We start from the raw sequence: 24,183 nt of genomic DNA on the forward strand, positions 1-24,183 counted from the left end.
AATCATACATACGACTAATCTTAATTGTCTCGACTGTTAACATAATGAAGCATCATTAAAAAGTGCTCTTTTGATCTCCGATTGTAGTGTAATCTAAGCCTGATTACATTGTCAAGTATTAAATCGCTACCGTGTCTCTTGGTAAAACTTGCAATCGTTTCAAAAATAGCCTCAGAATATCATTTATCTTTCCTTTATTACACTAAACGCGCTTTAAATGAGTTGTAATTCGCGACAAACAAACACGCAGATTTTACCAACGCTCTGAAAGATCATTTGTAAATGCAAATATTACATATACATGCATCTATAAATGATTTCTGCGTCACATGGAATATGAAGTAGTAAACGGAATTTCTCAGTCCGAATGCTTGACTTTTAAAATCGTCCAAGACAGAAACTCAACGAGTTGGAAATTCCAATATAATCAAAGTTCACTATTCCGGACGAAGTGAAATCTTAACGTATCGAGTATGTTTAAATTACCGTGTAATATGCACTTGCGAAATTCTTCCAGAAAATTCACTGTGTCGCGGTGAAGTTGTATATTTATAATACAAATCTCGATATATAGAAGCAGTGCATACATCGACAAAGAGATCACAGATTAAAGCCGCCATCTTCGAGGCCCCGAAGACGTGAGAGAAAAGCTGGCTAGGATACCAGGACACAATAGTATTATTATATTATCAATTATTGTACACTAAGCTGGTAATAAATCGAAGTCGTCTGATACGTGCACTATCGGGACGTGAATGTCTTCTATTTGAGGAGTCGCCTTGGATTCGCACAGTCCGACTTCCTTCAACTTCCATTCCCAGTGCATTCGCTGAACAGCGTGCAGTGACTCCGCTTCGTTGTGATGTCTCATCACCATGCCCTCCTGAAATTTATTCTTAATTATAAGATACGCGAGCGTAGTATGACGACAAGCAAGAATAACGAATACATGTATAAATTTCATATATCATATTGATTAGAAATCGACATGGAGAATCATAATAAATCCACAAAACTGGCTTAGCGTAATACTCGCGAAATTCTTTCTTCTCCTTGAAATCAGCGTTTGTTCTTTTGCTTCATAAATGTGCAAATTTTATTCTATTTATTTACCTTAATCTTTTCCCACTTGTCATCCACGTCCTGCAGCCAACTCAAGAATAATCTCCCGTTGTATCTGCTTCTCGCATTCCTATCTTTCTCTTCTTGCTCGGGGGTGATGACATTATAAACCTCCTCGTCTTTAAGGATCGTGCAGACGGAGAAAGGAAGGGACTGATTGGCAAGCGCCCTAGCCGCTCTGCCATGTACCCGAAGAATCTCTTGTTCCACCGACAGGACCAGTTTCTCCTTCTCGACTACGTGTTGCATTCTCAGATGATACCGTTCTTTTTCCTGCTCGATGTACAGATCCTTCATGGCTCCGTGAAGGCCAACCGGTGGGTTGACATTTGGTTCTTTCGCGTTACCAGCTAGCACGTATGTACAACGATTCATCAGATAATCCTTGAAGCCTTGAGGAGGTTTCGGTTGAACTGGGAACAGACCCTTCCGTCTTCTCTCAATCTGCAAGAGATATTGCGAATGTTAATTTGCAAATGATAAAGTTGATTACAGTTTCATCGAGCAACCGTACAGCAAATGTGTTCGCGATTCTAAAATATAAGTTATCCTTGATTGTAAAATACATATTTATCTTGTAACTTTGGATTCGAGAGACTCCTCGAGTTCTGTTTAGTCTACGTTAACGACTCATGAGATCCTTCACCTGTTTTCTAATATTGAGAAACAACTGATAACAGTTGGTGATGGGCTGATCGTGCGGATGAACTTCTGGTCCCGTGCTGGTAGCCTCGGCCGCTTCACTCGCGGCGGCGGTCGCTGCAGCCTGCTGCGCCTCCTTGCTGGGCTTCATCTTTCTCTTCCTAGGATGAAGCTCGACAGGCGGCGCCGGCGTGCTTGCGTTAGACGCCGCATTCGACGGGACGTTGTTCGAAGAGTTATCCGAGACCTCTATATTACTGTCCTTCTGACTCTTTCCAGCGGTGTCCGTGCTCTTTTCCGACTTCTCCACGGTTACGCTAGACTTTGAGACTGTTCCCGTGCTCGTGGACTCCGACGAATTGGATTTACCAGCGTCGGATCCGGTTGTCTCCGGCGTCGGTGAGTGATGCCTCGTTTGCTGTGGCGACGAGTTGTTCGAACGATCTGCGGAGGTGTTGACGGGTAAAGGCGACGAGTTAGAATAATTCCCGTTTCCCGACGAAGGCGTAGCTTCCTTTGGCGTTGAAGTGCCGTTACCGCCATTACCGGTTCTATAATCATACCAGTTTCAAGTTTCTGAGTAATCATAACTCTAGAGCAACTGAATGCAATTGAAAATGCATGTCTTCTTTCTAGAAGAGCTTCCATCTTGTTTCATTTACTTGCGATACAAGTCAATACAGATAATTGTGTATAATTGTACATAGATAATTGTGCGATTGTTAATAATCATGTGAATAACTAATCCAAATAATTGGCATGGCTTTAGAGATGTCTTTCTTACCTGTGCGAACTTCTCAGAACCCTTTGGTGATGAGTCGACCTCTCTTCCCCGTGCAGAGCTCCACTAAAGTCCTTCTTGTCCTCCGTTTTTACGCTACCGCCACCCTCTGTAGGACTGGTCGTTCCGCTAGCTGACTGGCTCTGATCTTTGTCCGTTGAGTCGTTGCTGTTCGAACTGGCGACCACGTATGGCAACTGGTGGCTTCTGTTCGCCGTATTCTTGCCATTTCTGTTGCCCTGCTCTTGTTCCGACGCGGTGCTTTGCGGAATAACAATCTTTAGAGGCGGCACTTTCGGAGCGGAACTCGAGTCCGAGCACTTGGATCGATCTTCTTCGCCGTCGGACTCGGCCGACGCCGGAGTGCCGGTCTTAGTGCTTGTCAAGCCGGGCGTGCTCGAAGGTTTCGGGCTGCTGGCCATCGAAGAGGTACTAGGGCTTTTCCTGTCCGCGCTGATGGAGTTCGTGTTTTGATTTCCCTTGCCGGATGCGGTTCCGGATCCCTGCTTGCCGGACTTGGCGCACTGCAAGCGACACATGTCGTACATTATGAGACGACGCGCTAACGATAAAAGATTTCAGAGAAAAAGGAGACCCAACAAATCTAGACTCCATTTACCTTCTCGTTGACGCCAGCAGCATTTCTACCCGTGCTCTGCCTGCCCGTAGTGTTCGTCTTCGTGTTCTCCTTTGCGTTCTCGGAGTCCTTTCGTTTCTTGCGGCGATTCTCCTCGTCCTGCTCGTCTGTGTTGTCACTCTCAAAGGACCGCTTCGATGACGGCGACGTAGTAGCGGCAGCAGCCTCGTCAGTACTCAACGACGTCGTCGACGTCTCGCTGACGGACGTCGACGAACCGCTAGCTGCAATGGACGTGTTACCACCGCTACTGCCGGACACCTGGCTGCCTTGCGGCCCGCTCGACGGCTTACCACCATCCTTCTCCTTGTCCGGATTAGGATTCGGCGACGAGCTCGCGCCCCTCACCGGTGTCGGTTCCTTTGAGCTCTTGAACTCGTAGACGTCACTGTTATCGGCAGATGAGGCCGATGTGCTACCGGACGTGCTGCCGGAGCCGGAAACGGCATTCGCGCTCGTCGACGACGCGCTGCTGGCCGGCGTCTTCGACGAAGTCTCCATCTGGCCTTGACCCTGTGGACAGGTCGTTCGGTTAGAAGGTATCCATCGAGGTCTAAAGTTTATAAGCCGACCGTGGGTGACCAGCGCGTGATAATCTCTTGTTTTCGTCCGATCTTTCCCGCTTCTTTGTTATCAGTCATCCTCGACGTGACGTGTTATCAGATCTGAGTGTGGTCGTGAAAACAGCTAAATGTTAATGCCGCTGAACGTTCACGGGATTCAATCGTAACCGCTCGAACCGCGGTTACCATGCAACTCGCGAATACAAGCCGCGCTCCACGCGTGCAGACACCGTTTCTCGATACAAGTGGAAAGGTGGTAATCGGGCGAAATGAAAGAAGTCGCTTTGCATATCTCATCGAGATTCCGTAATATTCCATGACGAGGATCAACCGAGATAATCCGTAGGCAAACACATGTAACGCGCGCGCTTTCAACGACGCCGATCACCCCATCGGTGGCAGCCGTTCTTCGACAACTTTATTCCGACGTTTCCGATCATTTGAGTCAGTGCGTATCCTCCCGCTATTATCCCGCCTCTCATCGTTGTAAAATGTCACGACACGCGGTAATTACAGCAGTGGCGCGAACGGTACCGCCGAGGTACCATAGAACAGTTCTCAAACTGGTCGCCGCAGAGAACAGCTCAAGACCGGTCCTCCGAGATACGACAGCGAAGCTTGCTGTTGTCGCGAAGTACAGAGAGCGAAGTTCCGCGACCGGTTGTCGCCATTGTCGTAGGTGTGTGTACGCATACATGTATATACCTGTGCGCTCATGCCGCCCTGACGGGAGTTCGCAGCACCCCCTCCTTTCTTCTCATCCCTCGTGCCTCGCACCTGGTTGAGGCGGAGCGTCACCCTCGGCGAGCTTCCAGACTGCCCGGTTCCCGATCTGTCGACTGCAAAAAAGAACGAGGCACCGGTTAATCGCGGGAACAAGGCGCGGAGGAGTGTCAGGGGGAGGAGTGCTTTCTACGAAAGCGTACACACCATCTCTGTGGTGCAAAGCGCGCCAGGGTAGGAGAGAGAGAGAGAGAGAGAGAGAGAGAGAGAGAGAGAGAGAGAGAGAAAGAGAGAGAGAGAGAGAAGTACGAAAGCGAGGAGGAGGAAGAGTCGAGAAGGTGGAGGTGGAGAGGACGAGTGGAAGAAGAGGAGCGAGAGAAAGAGAAAGGGCAAGATATCCAGAAAGGGGAATGCTCTGCGGCTGCAATCATCCGGGGCAGGGCCGTTAATCAAGGGGAGTTCTGGGTAAACGAGTTCCTCGTGGAGGGTGGGGGTCCCCGATCCGCGATCGATTCATTACCGGGGCCGATCGCGTTACAGGAAGGCGTGCGTGCCATTAAAACTCTTGATCGGAGGGACTCTTCGCGGTTTTCGCGAAGTTGACACGGCGGGTGTCGAGGGCGCAAGAGGGAAGTATACTGAAGTTCGGGAAGCAGATTGGAGCGATTAGATGAGGCGAGTTTTTGTCGCGACGAATGTTTCACAGGGTCAATTTGTAGCAAAACGCGCGCTTGATGGCACAAGAGAAGCGAGAGAGAAGCGAGACACCAGGTGAGTTCTCGAGAGAATATTCTGAGTACACGCGTGGATGGAAGGAAGGTATTGTGAGATATGAGGAGAAAAAAAAATAGCGAATACGGGGAATATAAAGGAGGACCGAGGCGCTTCTTGGTAAGGTCTTCCTCGGCTCTCGTCCCGGCGAGCATTGAACGGAGAATGACTTTTAGTTATGCCTATGGGAAATTACTTTCTCGGAAGCTCTCGTGGCGCACAACGTTGAGGGAGCCGCGAGATAGCCGAACACACGAGCGACGGAGAGCCGTGCACCGAGTGTCATCGGGCGAGGTAATTTTGGGTTTGGAGTCGGAATAGTTTTATGATCCTGGTCATTGATCGTAACATCCCCTCTCTTTCCGCGCGCGGGCAGAGAATCGTGCCAATGGGACTCGGCGAGCTGATGGATAACGTCCCAAAATAAATCAAATCGCTGGTCAATGAAGCTTCGCAGTTGTTCTCTACCTCCGTCGTCGTCGTCGTTGTTGTCGTCGCCGCGAGCGCTTTCCAATTAGTTGAGCGTTCAAGAGTCACTCGCCAAACGGAAACAGATGGGGCAGTTCTGCTGGCGAAATTAACATGCGCATTGTCAACAAAGTGGAACTGTCGCATCCTGTCGCGCGCGACCTTCCTTGTGGAAATGTCAAGCCGTGGGCGAGGTCGGGTCGCAGGAGGAATGACGGCCGGACGTTTCCCGTAATTCGCGCGGATCGTTTTTTGCGAAGCGCGATCCGGCTATTATGAGATTTTCCTCTTGCTACGGGAAAACGGAGTACTCGCGGAGGGATTGAATTCCGTAGATTATCGTGGAATGTATATAGACGGCCGTCGATAACATTCCAAGCGCATTAAATCATGTAACGGCAGTTTACACAAGTCGTACCGACGAGAGCGTGTTGATCGACACGAGTCGGCCGTAATGAGATTTTCCTCAATCGAAAACGCAGAAAGCGGAACAGGAGATTGTTTTTAGCCAGGCTGCAAACAGCGACACACATACGCGCGCAGTGTGCAGCGCGCACTGAAAGAAAAAATTTTTAATCACACACTACGGCCATTGTGGTCATTTTCCAATGCCAAGCATACACATTTTTTGTCGCTGTAACAAAGAAGTAGAAGTAGCTGTAATACGCGCACGAGATCGTCGACAACAAGCGTGGCAGCGTTCACTCCGCTGGAATAGGTTTCTCTGTAATTATTTCAACGTGGAATTACAGTCATAGACACCGAACGTTTTTTTCTCCTCAATGCGTGCTGTCGCGCTGCCGGGGACAAGCGTGGAAACTCTCCGATTCGTGCCGAGCGAAGCATACTCGAAACTTCTTGCGTCCCACTGTGCAGAATACTACCGGCAAGATTATTCGTGTTTTTATACTGTGTCGTCGACAAGGAAAAAAAGAGAGGGGAAGAGAGTTGAAATTGCAGAAATTAAATATATGGAGGGAAGAGAAAAATACGTGTGTGCGCGCGCATATGTATATTACGTATCACCCTCCTACTTCCTGCACGCCATTCGTTCCGTAAGCGCGGATCGCCGATGCGTTAACGACTATCAGACGTGTTCATTTATCAGCACCGACCGCTAATCAGTTTGCAGATAAAGCGGTCTTTTACACAATTCAACGGAGTCGGCTGGCGAATCTCCGGGGCGATTTATCGACCGACCATGACAACAACGACGACGATGGCGTGTGCGAATGCGCGATTTCCGTCGCAGCAGAAGAGGAATTCCAAATCCGAGCGGAGATGTACGCCGTGACTGTTTGTTTTCTTCCAGCCGAGGTTTATTCGCTCGTCGCGGCCGCGTATCCCGGGACTCGCAGCCTCGGCTAAAGAAACGATCTCCTTTAGCAAGACTGTCTCGCGGGGTATCGCGCGTTCGTTCGGTGAATCATCGTCGACGGTGATCGTCCGCGCTGCGAATTCCGCAGGCCCGACAACGCGGCGAAATTCGAAATCCTTTGGAGCGAAGCACCGCCGCAGCCGTGCGAGCGGCCGTCGAAGCCTCTTTTATCGCGAATTTCACGCGGACGACTTGGCGAGCCACACACGCTCCGCGGAACACCTCGACGTGGCTTCGCTAACCCTTCCGTCAATGCGCAATTATTCACCTTTCCATCGATGCACCTAGCATTGCAACATATGGCACTGCGAGAACGCTATAGCAACTGCTCGGTCTCGGACATTTTCTTCCATTATATCGTAGGAAGTCGCCGTACAACAAAGACTCTCGGTGTACCTGCTTCGCGTCGCTTTTACACGTCTGAAGGTTCGAAACGCGCGTCTTGATATTTGTGCATCGACAGAGGCGTGTTAAATTATCGCGTAAATTATGTCGAAGTGGGGATTTCTAGAGTCGCATTCAAAGTTAATTTGGTCTTCGTAAGAGAGAGAGAGAGAGAGAGAGAGAGAGAGAGGGGGGGGGGAGAATTCTCGTTCTCCGCGATGAGCAAATCGAAATCTGAAGACTTCTGACCCCGTAGTAAAACAGACAAAGACAAACGCACGAATACGGCGTGCGTCTAAGAGCGACGCGATAAAAGTTCATTCGGCCTGAACGTGCGTCTCTCGTGATTATCACGCGAGAACACGGCGGAACAGACACACATGTTCATCGCGCGGCGTTGCAAATGGCGTTTAATCGATTCGTTCGGGTTACGACCTCGGCAGGTTTGAGAGCGATTTTTTTTCTCCTACGCGCGCGATAACGAGAACGTAGTATTTCGTCGAGACGCCGCGACGCGCTCGCGACGGAGGTTCATTAACTTTTGTGTTTCGGCCCGCGATACATATATATATATATATATATATATATGGAGAGATAATTCGTCGCGGCGGTACAGGCGGCGAGGAGGCAAACGGTAAGAAAGCCAGCCGTCGATCGGCCCCTGGCTCGGTGAGTCCGATGACGTCAGCGCGCGGCATTATCGCTGCGAAATTATAACCGCGGCTAATCGACACCAGCAAAGAGTATCGCAAGTGCATCTATCGCGAATTTTGCACGGGAACGTGACCGAGGCAGCCGCCAACGTCAGCAGTTCGATGCATTACGTCAAGCTGAATCCTACGAAATATCGCTGTCGTTCGTAATGACGCCGATCCTTCGATCCGACGGAGATCCGCGCGTCATTAAAGGAGCGAAAGAGAGGGGAGAGCGAGGAATTTTGCGACGAGTCGACAACTTGATTTTCTCGAGGTGCTCTCGGAGGTGCTTGACTTGCCGAAAGCGTGACAGGCAACATCTCGCCGGAAGAAGAGATCTTTCGCTGGCGAGTGTGGAAACTGCGAGAGTGTACCTGGAGCGGAGCAACATGGGACGAGATAAAAGCACGAGAGAGGGAGAAGAGCTGGCTCAGCTCCTCTCCGCTCAAAATTAGACGTTTCCACACGAAGCGTGATGGTTACGAGACCTTGCGAAAATCGCGCGATGCGTGCCGGTCTCTGTTGTCAAATAGAAGCCAGAGGGAGAGAGAGAGAGAGAGAGAGTCCTCCGCGATATCGACGTGAGCGCGAATTAATCGCGCTTATCATGCGCGGCAATGATTAAAGAGCCATCATCAGCGAGAGATCGATGATGATCGAGTGCCTTTTATCGGAGCCGGGAACTCACGGGTGATGACAAAGAAACACTATCGCTTCGCTCACGCGCGTGCATATTTATAATGACACCGTCGCGCCGATGGTAGCATCGATTACAAGCCATCGTCAATCAGACGAGATGACGAAACGCGTGCGCGCGCGCTACGAGAGAGAGAGAGAGAGAGAGAGAGAGAGAGAATCAAGGTCGAGCGAAATACCTCCTCGTGGAACGTGGACGTCGTTTCCTCTTACGGTCCTCGCGACTCGTATCACCCACGATTAGCATATCGTTCCGAGAGCCAAAGAGCTATCCCAGATACACTGAGAGGAGAGGGAGGGGGAGAGAGAGAGAGAGAGAGAGAGAGAGAGAGAGAGAGAGAGAGAGAGAGAGAGAGAGAGAGAGAGAGAGAGAGAGAGAGAGAGAGAGAGAGAGAGAGTCTGGAACAAATATGTGTCATGGATGAACCTGTGTCTCTCCTCCCCCCTCTCTATTCTTCTCTCCTTTTTCTCTTCCGAGTATCGAAAGTGTTAAATCGCACGGTGCACGCGACGAACGAACGAACGTTTCTCGGGACGCGGCAGCTCGCACGTGTGCGACGTGGGTTTCCGATCGGCGAAGATTGGCCAGAATATACGCGTCATCGGAGCGCGGTTCACGGTCGTTTCTAGCAGCGTCGATGAACCTGAGTTCAAGCGTTCGCCCGCGAGTAAAGATTCAAGTCACGCTGAGAGGTGTGATTTAAGCGAGCGCGACGGACACCGCGCCGCGTGTGTGATGTATGTCTCCAATTTCCCCGGCGAGAGACACGGTGGTGCACGTCCGCGAGAGAGGATCGCAGAGATTGAACTCACCGAGATTGCGCCGCTCGGGATCGCTGGCGGAGAGGCCGTGAATCGTATCCGCAGTCTGGGCCGTTTAATGCCATTAACTGCGACGATCTCTCGTGGGCGACGTTAAATGCACTTTTCGCAGCCGTTCGCCACAGCTCACTCGCTCGCTCGCTCGCCCGCACCTCCTCGGCGTATCAATCGCAGTCGCGCGACAGATACGATCGCGGGCTCGACGGAAGCCGAAAACTCGACAACGAGCGAACGGCAGGAGAATCCGATCTCACTGATAACAATGTATAAATGCGCGGGACGCCGAGTGGTGTAATCAACCGATCCGATATCACCACCAAAAGAGGCTCCGCAAGAGAGACGGAGATGGAGGATCTATCTTTCGCTAATCTCGGGGACACTACGAGCACAGCAATATATCGGCGATCTATCGCTCGCTCGCTCGTTCTCTTTCTCTCTCGCACGACGCGGCACGCAAAATGGTGTGTTGCTCTCCGCTGCAGCTGAGCTTAGACCCCTTTCAGGAGGTGCGATCACCCTACTGGTGTCGATGGACGCAGCCAGTGAGCGCAAACGTGTCCCACGTACTTGCCAGTCAGCGTTCTCCCTCTCTCGGTCCTTCCTCCTCCACCTCCTCCTTCGTCGACTCGTCCTCCTCCCTCCTTGCCACCTTCCTTCCTTACCCGCGCGCTCGCTCTTCCTCCTTCTCCTCCTCCTTCGTCGCCGTTCGCCTCTTTGTATTATCTCGCTCGCTCGCTCACTAGCGTCCTCCGCGCACCAACGAAGACTAGGAGGTGAGTTGTTCCTCTTCGAGGTTTACCTTCAGCGTCTTAGTAGCTCGACATGACGCCTAACGCAACGCGGCGGCGGCAGCGACGACGACGACGACGATAGCCCGTTCGCATAGTCGTGTGAGAGAGAGAGAGAGAGAGAGAGAGAGAGAGAGAGAGAGAGAGAGAGAGAGAGAGAGAGAGAGAGAGAGAGAGAGAGAGTCAAGTCGAGCCAAGCCAAGTCGAGGTGGAACACGCGACGAGCCACGTGGTCGTTCAACGAGAGAGGCTCCGCCGAATCCGACGCGTCTTCACGCAGGGAGAGCGTTATACGAAATGCGCGCATAAGCACGCGGTCAGCAATGCTACCGAGATGTACAGCAACGCAGAACACGTGGGAGGGAAGAGGAAGCTGCTACACCTTGACGGCCGCTCATTCGCTCATGCGTGACTGTGTCGCCGCTTCTTCCGTCTCTCCGGAGGCGCCTCGGAGCGGTGCCTGTTAACACGACGCACGCGATTCCACGCGTCATTCCCTCAGAATGTCATCCCTAATTAAGCGTTTCTGCGTACGCTCGCTATTATTACACTTACACTGATCACCGCCGCCGCGGCGGATCGCGTCTGTTTTCGGTGAAGACTGAGAGGGAGAGAGAGAGGGAGGGAGAGAGAGAGAGGGAGGGAGAGAGAGAGAGAGGGAGGGAGGGAGGGAGAGAGGGAGGGAGAGAGAGAGGGAGGGAGAGAGAGAGGGAGAGAGAGAGAGGGGGGAGAGGGAGGATGGAGAATACGGCTATTTTTTCGTTCAGCCAAAATTGGGGAGTTTTTGTAATACCGTCTCTCAAATACGGTAAACGTAAATCGTGAATGGGGAGTTTTTGCAATACCCTCTTTCAGATACCGTAAACGTTGATCGTGAATACTGCCGCGTACATGGCGACGTTATTTCTGAGCGAATAACGTTCACGATTTACGTTTACCATATCTGAGAGACGGAATTGCAAAAGCCCCCTATTTATTTGTGAATGTGCGACGGAGGAAGATGCGTGATCTCGAGATCGCCGCACTGACGGCTCCTGATGACACTTCTAGCCGCTCGGTGACTTGTGAGACTTGGAGTCTTCTGAACATTGCAGAGAGACGACACTCGGCCGCTCACGTTGGAATTCGCGAAGCACGCGAATCGGATGTATAAAGGAAGAAAAGAAGAAGAAAAAGAAGAAGAGAAGAGGAGGAGGCAGTTACCGTGATCACCTCGCGCTCATATATGGGGAGACCAGTCTCGTTTTCTCGCATTCGTCATTTCCAGTTCAGCCCCCGACGTCGTTCCTCGTCTCGGTAGACTTCATCGTGCGAATCGAGAAAGGGCCTCGTTCGTGAGGCGCTATCGTGCCGTTCGAATTTCGAGGTGCGTTCGAGCATCGCGCGATCGATCTTTCAAGTACGCGCGGAAATCTCGCAAGTTCAAATCGGGACGCGTCGCTCCATTCGAATCGCCGGAGCGCTCGCGAATAACAGCCACCACCTCACGCAGTCAAGTGTTAGCAGAGCAGCGTGCCAACATTTTGGCAGAGGGTCTCTCTCTCTCTCTCTCTCTCTCTCTCTCTCTCTCTCTCTCTCTCTCTCTCTCTCTCTCTCTCTCTCTCTCTCTCTCTCTCTCTCTCTCTCTCTCTCTCTCTCTCTCTCTCTCTGCTCGGTGCACCGAGTCGGATTGGCACCGAACACGTTCGCGTGAATCCGCTGAATCCCGCGGACGTGACAACGCGACAGCAAAGTGACGGCGGAGATCTGCCGTTTCGTAATTATTCAAACGCGACACACTGACCTGATTGTCGACGCCGCAGTGTTGCCCCTTTAATAACTATAATCTCGCTTATTCCCGACTGAAGAAGCGACGGGCAATTGCCCCCGCATTTATTTTCCCCCGGTCAGGTCGTTAAACATTCCGCCGAGTTATAGTTTCAAATTTATCTCTATTGTAATTTCACAAACTAGAGCGCCTACGTTACGGAGGAACAAAGTCGACCGTTAGTTTAAAAATATCATAAAAAGTAGAGTGACGCGACATAACATGAGCGATATATATGTATATACATATACAAGGTTCTTGAATATAAAGACAAAGATAAGCGCGAAGAGAGATAACGCGAAAAGGCGAGCGAACGAGAGCGAGGAGAGGAAGAAAAAAGCGGAGGAGGGCAAAAAAGGAGAGAAAAGAAAAGAGAAAAAAGAGAAGAGAAGAGAAGAGAAAAGAAGAGAAGAGATAGGAGACAGGGAAGTAGAGGTAGAGGTAGAGGTAGAGGTAGAGGTAGAGGTAGAGATAGAGATAGATAGAGAGAGAGGGGGGGAATCCTCAATAGCAGTAATTACCACGAGACGTGTCGCGTCTGCGAGGACTCACCTTTATTTTGCGGTGGTGTTCTCCGCATTTCACAGGGGGCTCCACTGTCCTCGGCGACGTGCGGTGCAGCGGCTGCGGCACTCCCGGCTGCGCGTTGCTGCTGTTGGTACTGAGTGTTGTGCTGCTGGTAGAGCGGCTGCTGCTGTTGTTGTTGCGGCGGCTGTTGCTGCTCTTGCTGCTCGCTCGACGGCGCTGCTGAGGCCGAGGATGCCGGCGGTGGTGCGGCGATCTCGGCAGGGGAGCACGGGCTTTCAGGAGCGGCGGTTGCACTCTCGTCAGGTGGCGAGCCAGCGGTTGCGGTGACGCCTGCAATGTCTGTTCCTGACGAATGTTAGTTGCAACGCGGGAGCGAGCGCGAATACTTATTTACTTATTACTTTTTCTCTCTCTCTCTCTCTCTTTCTTTCCCAGCGCACGACGGGGCGAGTACAATGGCACACCGCGCGGTGAAAAATTAAAACGAGACGAGAGGCTGACGACGACGACGGTCTTTCTCGCGGCGCGGCTTCCTTTACGCCGATCGTTAAACGAAGCCGATCTCGTCGTGGTGGTCTCGGTCGACGGTGTCGGTTCTGCTTCTACGAGTGACGCATGATGTTCGCGCTCGGAAGAGTGTCAGGCGGTCGCGGGCGGTCTCGTCGGACAACGCGAAATCGCGCGGCTTCTCAATTCTCTTCTCCTTTTTCTCCTATTCCTCGCTTTTCTCCTTCTCCCCGCTGACGATATCTTTTCGCGTCCCTCCGCGGGGACTGCTACTCGATCGGATCAATTGACGGTTTAATTGGCAGGAGTGAGCTGCACGCGCGACGACGAGCGTGAGGACGTTGTCGCGACGTCTAACAACGATTGTTCCGGCTTCGACGCTTCGACGTGCGATCGGCGACGACGGATCGTCGTGATCATCATCATTTCCCCGAGACCGTCGTGTGCGCCTCTTCGCTTCCGCCGCTGTCGAGATGTGCAGCAAGCAAGCACTGTCCGGCAGTGTCACGGCTAATCCCGTCCCCCCGTCGCGCTTCCGCTCGGCTTTACTCCGGTCACTCCTCCACCCCCCGCCGTCAGCGGCCGTTCGCCACTGTCGACGACACGGTCAGCTCCAATGGACCTCCTCTACGAGTCTCGCGAGGACTGCTGGTAGCGCAACCGAGGATTGTCACCACGCCGACTCGCTTTCAAAGCACGCGCGGCGACATCTGACGGTCCGCCCGAGGAAAGTCGTACGCGGAACGCGCCCGACACTCTCGCGAACGCGGTCTCTCGCCAACTGGTGGCCATGTTGAGCGACACGGCGACGACGACGACGTCCGGCAGCGCTCGGCTACGCTCGGCTGCTGCTCGCTCCCTCGCCCCTCTCCCGTCGCGCCCGATCTACACCCACGAGATGCACACGACGATGCATACCTCGACGCGGCGGCAACACGCGCGCGCACGGGATTGCAGGGACGGCGGTCGTAGACCGTTTTAGGTTTTAGCTTTTAGGTTAGGGCGACGGGCAGATGAGATGCGCGCTCCTCCGCCGAGTTGATCTTATTTACGTATTGCTCCGCCGGCTGTAGAATGCGATCGAGGTTGCCTTGCGCGTCCTTCCGACAGGCCGTCTTCGGTAACCTCGATTAGTGCTTAGAGCATCTCCAGGAATATTATCCGAATTCCTGGAGCGTATTCTGGGACACATAACGAGCCATCGAATACGCCTCTAGGATTTTCTTAGGCTGGGAAACAACGTGACGTTCGTGCGAGAAAAGCGCAACTTGGAATTAGAAAGGCTTCACACTTGGCGTTCGCCATGTGTTCCACCAAGACAAGGCTCCCGGCTCTCCCTATCCTGAAGCGATCAGCAAGGTCCAGGCTGGGGACAACGTCAAAGAAAATAACGCGACGTCTATTTATATACCGGGTGCACCGAGCGCAATCGCCATCGGTGGCCGCCTCCAGCTTTCCTCGTGCGTCCGCTCCTGCGTCGGGCACACCAGCCGCGCATTATTGCTTATTTTCCGATCGCGTCTCGCGCCAAATGGAGCCATAGAAGGGTACGAGAAGTACCCCGCCAACCCCGTTCGACGAGGAGAAGAAGAAAGAGTTCAACTCCAAGGAAACCTGAGCTGCGAAAAGAGCACGGAACTTTTCGTCGTAGGGGAACATGAAATCTTCCACGAGAACTGCACGTCGTTCTCCCCCCCCCCCCCCACGCATCCTCTCTCTACGTCTTGACCACGTGGAAGAGCAAGAAAATTCCAAAAACACAGCGGGGAGGGACACGATCGGTCGTGTCGATCTTTTTGGAGTCCACGACGGCGATGGACGGAGAGAGAGAGAGAGAGAGAGAGAGAAACGAGACACGTTCGTCCGTTCGTTCGCGGGATATTTACACACGCGAAAAGCAACGTGTGTCTGGCCTCTTCTTAAAGCGGATAGCAACGGGTGCGGAAGTTGCCGCGTGCGACTGCGGGTCGTTCTTCTTCTTCTTCTTCCTCCTCCTTTTGCCAGGACGACGATATCTCTTTGTGCCATCGATCGCGCGCGCACAGTCCCGCCCGCCCGCCTCTCCTCCCGCTGCATCCTTTCGCGTCGACCCTTAAGTACAACTCGCTCCCGTCGGCCAAGGGACGAGGAGCATTCGTCGTCGTCGTCGTTCGCTGCGCGCACACGGTAGCTCCCTCGAGGAGACCGATGTGTAACGCTAATATAAACGCGATCAACGCGACGGCGCATCGTCGTGCACGTCGACGACGAAGATAAATCCGCTTAGCCGAAGTCAAGAGCCCGGAAGCAAGACTAGGCACAGGCAGAGGCGCGCGCGACGCTTCCCTCGATCGATTCGTGTTTTTCTCGTGTGATATCGTCTCGCTGTCTGCGAGACACGATGAAAATATAATTCGAGCGTTGAGAATTTTGAATTTGCGAGCTTAAACTTACGGGAAGACGGGTAGTTTCAAGACGCACGCGTGAACTCGCAGCTTCCGGAGGAAGTCGCGCGACACGCGCGTTCTTCAGCGTGAAAAATAAGCGAGAATCTTGAGAGGAGCGTGAAGAATATCGATTTAAGAATATCTAAGAATATTCTCCGACTGTCCGCCTTGCATATGAAAGATCGAATGCAAATGCGCACTGATACGATTTCGCCGTGTGAAATTCTATTAAGAATTCCGACGGCGGTAAAAACGCGACAGAACCGCGAGAGGATATCGGCGAACGTTTTATTAGTGTCCTCCGATCGTTTGCTCGGACGTTGCACATTTACAATTCATTGCGAGCCAATGAGAGTCACGCCACGCGAAACGCAGCTTCGCGCGCTCGCGTGTAACTTTATATCGCGGCGCGATAGAGCGGGTAAACGAATAATTAATTCGGCGGACAATCCTGAAAACCGACTGACCGACCTTCGTGCCGCCGATAACGAACAAGAGGGGGAGGAGGAGGAGACCCTACGAGGTTCTCGTGCACCGACGATAAAAAAAAACCGCATCGCTCAAGCATCCCGATTATGCAAGAAAGTCACGCGGTGGTTAACGCCTCTTCCGTTCGGAGCCATGAAATAAATGTTACAAGGTGGTACTCCTCGAAGTGAGGCGAACATGCGACGAGCTTTTGTTCGCTTCGATTGCTTTCATGAGAATATATTGAATACTAAATATCAAGTCGCGTGGCCGTCAAAGGGCACGCCCTAAATGCCGATTTTTGCCCAAGTCATCGATCCTCGCTCGAAGGCAGGACAAAAATCCGCCTCAACGCGCCCAACAGTACGAAATATAGAAAATTGCTGTATTTCGCAACAAGGTAAAAAAGGATGTCAAAATTTCTGATACTGTTACTGAATTTCACTCCACGAGACACACGGTCGCCACTCATTCGGATTGTTCGCGAGCCACAAGAGATACGACTGACTTCCTCGTTAGACATCCTTCGGCTTAATTAAAGGAAGCTGCGAGGCGACGAGTCTACCGTTTCCCGCATCGATATCTGTTTTCCGATTCCCACAGTGTGGCGAGAAAGTCATGGGAGAGGAGCAATTCACACACGTGAAAGACACAGAGAGACAGAGAGACAGAGAGAGAGAGAGAGAGAGAGAGACAGAGAGAAAGAGAGAGAGAGAGAGAGAGGGGGAGGGAGAGACTGCGACAAATGCAGAAATTACACACCGTACGCGGCGTGCGTGTCCGAAAAGGGCCGTGAATCGCCGTTACTTCAACGTGTAACATTTTCCTTAAAAGCTCCGCGACAGAGCACGACACGACGCGTTACACGACGGAGAACGGCGAACGTGCACAGCACAGGCAGGCAGCTTTTACCTCTCTCACAGTGGTCTATCCCCTTTAAGCGACACGGGCGGCGCCCGACACCGCCTCTTCTCCTCTCGGCCATTCCTTCGAAACTTCATTCATTTCAATAACATTAAATAGCGGAGTTGTAGGATACGATCGGATCGACGAGCCCCGAGACACGCGAGCGATCCTTTCTCGCGATACGCCGACGCGGTAATTTTCGTGCGGAAGGCCCAGCTCGAAAAGCGTCACCGGGGGCGGTTACGCGCGTCTTGTCGACTAACGGATTAAATTTCGCGGACGCTGTGAAATATTCGACACGGCTATGCCGTGTTGAATTACGGCCGGACAATAATCGAAACTCCCTCGGGAATGGGGCGTAATATTTATATCTGATGTAAGGATAAAAATTAAAGATAGTAAAAAGAAAATAGTAAAAAGGAAAATGCTTTTTCCCCTCGATGGAAATATCGCCGAGATGTACCGACAACTTAGCGAACGGCATGTTGGTAGAAGCTGTTGGTAGAAAATGGACTATCCATTTCATCAAAGGGCTCGGGCAGGAAGCGAAAAATCCCACGATGAGTCAAGAACTCGTTCCCGCCGTCCCGAAGCGCGACGAGGACGAGAGAACGAGAATGTTCTCGCCTCAGCGCGTTATTTCGATCATTCACGGGCGAAAGGTTCACCCGCTTTAATTACGATCACGTGAAATGTAGGACGCGTTATCGCGCTCGCGCGTTGCAATAACTCGAATACTCAACGAGGCCACGTTGATTCTGGGGTCACTTATCGCTCCCGATTAGACGATTACCGTCAGCAGGACGAGTCCGTGAAGATTAGGAAAAAAACCAGATTGCCCGGGAATTCTCGCTGGTGGCCGAAATAGATAAATAGATAGACAGATAGATAGATATAGGGGAGATATAGAAATAGGAGGGAGGGAGAGAGAAAGAGAGTCGCGCGTTCGGCTTTAAGCCAGGATTCGAAATTCTCCCTGGAAACGCACCGGATTTGTCGTCGGTGCTGTGCCAGGCAGTGCAGGGCAGCTTCCTCTCTCTTCTTGAACGTTCCTGGGCGAAGGGAAAAACTACCTGAATAGGCAGATCGTAAAAGCAGCCGGCTCCTCTCTGTACGAAGGCGCGTATCGCGAGTTACGCGAACGCAACTCGTTCGTATAAAACGTTGCCCGTTTTCCTTCTAATTACACGTTGCGATATTACGCGTCGATCGCGCAATCAATTCTTCGTCGGCAAAGTTCGTTGGCGCAACAACTGCACGTTCGACTGACCGACACGGTATTGTCTCCAGCAGGGGATTTTAATTGGCGAGTCTTTGCGCGATTCGAGCGGCAGTGTTTCTCGACTCGCGAAGAGATTTACGCTATTGGATTATGAGTTTCGCGAGGATAAGCGCGATCGCCCAGCCGGTTTCTTTTGCAAAAAACAATGTTTACCGACACTGTCTTCTCTTCGTTAGCTTGTACAATATCCTTGACATTGTCGCGCGAACTACGAAGAGACGAAGAAGAGATTCTCCGCGAAATTCGGCGGACGTTAAGATCGCTCGCAACCGTTAGAAGTAATCTTACATAGCGGATTCAAAGCAACGCTGCACCATGCTGAACAATTCTTTCAGACGAATGTCAAGATCTACGATTATCTCTCGGAATATTATTTCAGAATACTGCGGCTTTTCGTGATTTTTCCGGAGAACAACCTTGAGCTCTCTCAACGACCGAAAACAATCGCGAGATCTTCGCGATCCTCCTGCTCCTCGAATCTCGACAAAATGACGCTTCGATGTTCGCAAAGTTGAGGAATGAGAAAAAGAAAATATATTGAAATCGTTAAGTCCGACCGAGGCAGAAATAACGAAGCGCTTAATAGAAACACATGACGAACCTGCGGTGTCGATTTAATATTACATCTGTCGTCACGTCACGGCTCGCAAGGTAACGTACTGTGTAACACATACATGCGCACACGCCACACATGCAAAATGCAGTTTACTCGTTCTCGCCAGCTCTCTCGTTCCACCTATTCCTACATTTCTCTCTCTCTCTCTCTCTCTCTCTCTCTCTCTCTCTCTCTCTCTCTCTCTCTCTCTCTCACTCTCCGTGCTGGCCTCAAAAAGCACTCCGCACGCTTGCGGCCCTGTCTCGAGTATTGATCTGTACGAGAGTTGTCTGCCACCCCTCCCGTGCCCAATGGTAGATGTTTCGTCTCTCCCTCCCCCGCAGCGCCTCGATAATTCCACAACAAGGATGTCGTGCACCTGTAGACTGGAGTTGTCAGTGAACAAACTAGCTAGGCATTTCGTACATGACGTGTACTCCCTCCCTCTCGCTCTGTCTTTCCTCCCCCCCCAGCTTTCGTCGTGCAGACGCTGTAATTTGTACACGGTGTACACACACCACACGTATCCTTGCACGCTTCGACGACGGCGCGATGGCGAGAGAGGAGAGCTTTAAAAGCGGAACCCTATGACCTAGAATTATGAGCCCGTCTATTTTGGCCCCGTCGAGAAATTGCGAAACGACAATTATAGCGGGAAGATTAATCGCGAGGAGGATCGAGGTTTTCGCGATTCGCGCTCGGCGACTTCGCGGGCGAAACGCACGCACGCAATTACTTTTAATAAGGAAAAGTGAAATGTAAATGAGCGATTTGCGATAGAAAGCGCCAATTCATCCGAGCGTGCGACCAGCTCGCGGTGTTGCCTGACTGCGGAAAAAAAGATTGATGTAAAAATCGACGCGTAAGCCGAGCGGAAAATATATACGTCAGTTCTTAGCACGAACCGCTACAGACAATCGCACTACGGAACGAACAATGGCGACTGAAGAACCCAAATGATCCTAAGGTTGAAAAAGGAAAAAGAAAATACGACTCAGAGTCAGTCTGAAGTATCCTGCAGCAATGATGACGAGATTGCTCGCTCGATTCGAGTCCCTCGACCTAGGTCTGTCTTCGAAGCGTTCACCTCTTGGATTCATTCTTCCAGGATACTTTCCGGAATTTGATCTTTCGTATACGGGATACTTTCGGTCGCGTCTAGTGCTCATTCTCGCCCACACATGTTTGGATACCGGTCCCCCCGTCGTATCACGAAAAAACTAATGGAAAAAATGTCGTTGGATAGCTTTCGTGCTCGGTCCGTTTCGCTTCTTCGTTTTGTGTTGCCTGCTTCCTTTGTATTCAGAGGTGGTCCTTGAAGGAAACTACGTGTGCCTTCAGTTGACACATCGCCTACGGCGAAAAGCCTGTCGACTCGTTTACCTTCTTACCCCCCACGCGTTTAACGCACGGACTCGTTTTTATGAGGGTCTTCTGAAATATTCACCTAAACATGTCGGCGAGAAATTTTACCGTCTAGTCGAAGAGATCACCGTCGCAAATCGAGAAAAGGTGAGAAGATGAGAAGGAGAGAAGGAGAAAGAGAGAGAGAGAGAGAGAGAGAGAAAGAGAGAGAGAGAGAGAGAGAGAGAGAGAAAGGAAGAACTTTCTCAGTTCTTCCTGTGGATAAAATCACCTTACGCGCAAGACCCGCTAGCTGTCCCGCCGAGACGCACGTAGTGTGAATTAAACTCGTTTAACAACCACGAGTAATGTGAATGAACGCGGAACCCGGCGAGTTTCAGTGTTTAGGAAGGTCGCGCGCCGTCGATTTCACTTATCGACCGAAGCAACGTGCGTAGGAGGGGTGACCGACCCCTGGGAATGCTGTTTTCTGGGGTGAAACGAAATCGCCTACCCGACCAGAAGGACGCGCGTGATGCAGCCAGGCGAGGGGCGAGGGGGGGAGCGAAGGGAACACGACGGAATTTCAAGGAACCGACGAAATCGAGCGAAACGCCACGACGATCGTCGAGATCTCGATTCGCACTTCTTACTTCCCGAGTATTTTTCTTTTCTCACCTGCGGCAGCCTCGCACGTAACACGACAGGAGAGAATTCCATTTTTCCTTTGTCTCGCGAGGTTCATTGTACGCGCACGGCGTAGACGCCAGGTATTACTTTGACAGCGCGCACATTCGCGAGATTCGGGACTCACCATTTGTCTCCCTGGAGGCGTTTATATCGTAGCCGTTCACGAGGATCTGCCGCACGCGAAAGTCCTCCTTGCGATTGATCGACGTCTGGACGGGCGACTCTCCATTTTTGTTGGACCAGCGACCCTTCGCTCCGCGCTGTTGCTGTAGTGATGACGACGACGATGCCGACGCCGACGAGGACGTTGACGACGACGATCTCGAGGAGCTGGTGTTTGTTGTGCCAGTATTTTCCGAACGAGTTCCCCCTGTTGGCGTGAAATTTCACGTTACTACATTGTACACACGTGCATTAAAATACATGAGTTTGTGCGAATTACGCGAAATGAGTTTTACATGGCCTGACGAGTAAACTGACTGCGGTGACAGCGGAATCGCAGTCACAAATACCAGTATTCTCAACTCGCTCCACGTTCAAACATCACACAGTGCATCTGTATGTTGTGTGAAACATCGAGGCAGAGGGAAACGAATGAACCTTTACACGCGGCATCAGATTCCAGGAGGACCTCGAAAATATCGCGCATGGGGATTCCACTTGTTGACAAAACCGTCGACTTACATCGGACGGCAGAAATTCAAATTCGCGAAGGCGCATCGCGACATTCGCCCGGCCACCGAGAGAGAGCTCCAAGCCCACGCTGAAGAGGCCCGATTTAAGCCGGAAGCGAGAGGTATCAAAGCGGTCGAGGGCCTCCGTTTCCGCGATCCGCTGCGAAGCTCCGCGAACGCACCGACGTCGGTCATCGCGAGTCCTCCCGCAATCGCGCGAGTTTACCGGCGATCGGTCCCCGAAGCGCGACATCTCGAGCCAGACGGAGAGCGGGAACTTCGACATGTCAATTACGCGATACGCGCTTTCCCTCTCCGCGCTCGGCGCCATTGCGAGCGCGTTGGCGCGCGTCGAGCATGCCGCGTGGTTGGCCGGCCTGAGCATGTGGTCGGCAGACGGGCAGGCGGGTAAAGCTCGTTCGAACCGAGTGGCTGCGCGGAGAGGGGGGAGAGAGAGAGAGGGGCCGTCCGCGATTCCGCATTCCATCACTTTTTCCCGCACAAACGCGACTCTCGCGGGGCGACAGCGCGGAGAGTTACGCGAACGCGTCGTAACTCGCGGCGATGCGTGCTGGTCGAGAGAACGTGCGCGCGACGCATGTCCGTAACGTGCGTTCGCGCGTTCGATCGCACGCGGCAGTGACCTGAACGCGCACCGCCACGGCACGTTACCGTTGACCCGATAGCCCGGCGGCTGCGATCGCTCCTACGCGACGCCAGCCCGCGCGCGCGATCGATCAACTAATCGCGGAGGTCGCCGCCGCGCACGCGGCGACGGCGTCAATGCGACACAACACGACCCACGCGCGAGGAAAGCGCGCGCGACTTTACAGCGGTTGCGCCGCGACCACCGTGTGTGTATGTGTGTGTATGTGTGTGTGGCTGGCTTCGCGGCTGGCTCGCCGAGACAGATCTCATGCGCGTTTTATCGGTCCTTTGGTTTGTTTCCCTTCTCTCCTGCTCGATCTCACGTTTATTCGGGTTTGCTCGTTTCATCGCTCGTTCTCTCATTCATTAATTTGTTCCTTCGTTTGTCCGCCCGGCCCCTTCCCCTTTGTCTTTTCTCTCTCGTTCGTTCGTTCGTTCGTTCGCTCCCTCGCTCGCTCACTCACTCATTCACTCGCTCTCGCATTCTATCTCTTTCTCTCACCTGGTAACATCTCCTTAGAAGACAATTGCAAGAGTAGCGCGACTTGTTGCCGCTCGGACATCCGCGCTGGGTAACCGCGGATACGACCGTTACTGCCTGCGGGCATTCCGTCCTCATAACTCATATAACTCACGGCACGGAAAATGCGGACGTGTACGTGGTGGAGCGTGGACGTCGACAACGACGACGACGTCAACAGTCACGACGACGACGACGACGATAAGCGCGGGACTTGTACTCACGCTCAGAAGAAACACCCGGTCACGATCAACGTTCCGGGCGTACACGGTCCCGCCGTGCGGTCGAACCCGCCACGAGCAAAGATAACCTTAAAATCGCGCGGTCGGTTCACGCCATTTTGACCTACCGATCTCGCACAGAGACACGCACAGCATCGGTATCGGCTGCAATGGTAAGGACGATCACGGCGACCACAACAACGACGACGATGAGCACGACGGCGATGACGACGACGACGACGACGACGGCGGCAATGACGACGACGACCAAGACACGGGCACGCACGCCGCGACGGCGGCGGCCGATGATCGCGTACGACGTACGCACGACGGCACTCGCGCGGCGCGCGTTGTTGCACGGACTGTCGCTTCCCGGGCCGATGATTTGATTTCGCGACGCGACATGTGTGCGTGCGAACCGCTCGCTTCGAAAACGAGATTCGCGACACTGATTCCGCGGTGGGGGGGGAGGGAGCACGGTGCGCAATATGACGCAACGTAACGTACGAACGCGCGCGGTACACCGCGGAACGCCGCGACCGCGAGGCAGCGTGCATTGGCACGCCTGCGTCCTGCGCGAGCGCGCGCGCGCGTGCGCGCGCTGCGCGGGAACGTTTGAATTTCGCCGCGCGTGCGACAGTCGCGTTCGCGCGTCTGCCCGAGTAGTCACGTTGAGCCGAGTCGCGCCGCAACGGCGGTGGCTCGTGTTGTTCGGTGCCGTATCGGCCGTGAGTAATTATGATAAATTACGTGTTTTATAGTCTCTCTGACTGACGAGCTCAATTCGGGCACGCGTGCACAATGTTACCGGGAAGTGGTGGCGTTTGGCGCGAGATCTCACTGAACCGAAAGCCGTGCCCCGTTTGAACATCCGCGCGGAGTATCAGGCGTTTTAGAATTGCGGGATCGTCGCGGCTGTGAATCGCATTGTCAGTCTGGACAGTTAATTATAAGTTAACTATAAGTAAGTTAATTATAAAGCAGATTGCATATAACAGAAAACTGAACGAGGGACATTATTCTGCTTTGGTTATCCGGTTTTTCGTTCGGAGTTTACTCGGTTATAAACACCAGTCTCGATTGCGAATTACGCGCAA

General features: G+C 52.4%; 1 protein-coding gene across 3 annotated transcripts; it reads right to left on the reverse strand.

The window, feature by feature from the left end:
• Positions 1-113: 113 nt before the first annotated feature.
• LOC105181866 (flocculation protein FLO11) lies at positions 114-23,632 on the reverse strand. Of its 3 annotated transcripts, none has more exons than XM_011138919.3 (9): positions 23,215-23,632; positions 21,148-21,393; positions 12,830-13,144; positions 4,451-4,584; positions 3,165-3,695; positions 2,549-3,069; positions 1,769-2,315; positions 1,114-1,566; positions 114-883 (listed from the first exon to the last, which is right to left on the reverse strand). In XM_011138919.3, the coding sequence occupies exons 1-9, from the start codon at positions 23,240-23,242 to the stop codon at positions 704-706; spliced, it is 2,955 nt and encodes a 984-aa protein (XP_011137221.1). In that variant the 5' UTR covers positions 23,243-23,632; the 3' UTR covers positions 114-703. The 3 variants fall into 3 exon arrangements, with proteins under 3 accessions (XP_011137221.1, XP_011137220.1, XP_025163257.1); XM_011138918.3 differs by having other exon boundaries at positions 22,848-23,632; XM_025307472.1 differs by lacking the exons at positions 21,148-21,393; positions 23,215-23,632 and adding an exon at positions 13,207-14,082.
• Positions 23,633-24,183: the final 551 nt, after the last annotated feature.

Source organism: Harpegnathos saltator, unplaced genomic scaffold (assembly GCF_003227715.2).
Source record: "Harpegnathos saltator strain DR-91 unplaced genomic scaffold, Hsal_v8.6 scaffold89, whole genome shotgun sequence".
Taxonomy (NCBI): Eukaryota; Metazoa; Arthropoda; class Insecta; order Hymenoptera; family Formicidae; genus Harpegnathos; species Harpegnathos saltator.

Coding starts and splice junctions, on each gene's coding strand:
- LOC105181866 (XM_011138918.3), bottom strand. CDS start 22,971: ATGAGTTATGAGGACGGAATGCCCGCAGGCAGTAACGGTCGTATCCGC. Junction 3,696..4,450: donor AGGGCGGCATGAGCGCACAG/GTATATACATGT, acceptor ACCTGTCCACAG/GGTCAAGGCCAGATGGAGAC. Junction 1,567..1,768: donor TTCTCAATATTAGAAAACAG/GTGAAGGATCTC, acceptor TATCTCTTGCAG/ATTGAGAGAAGACGGAAGGG.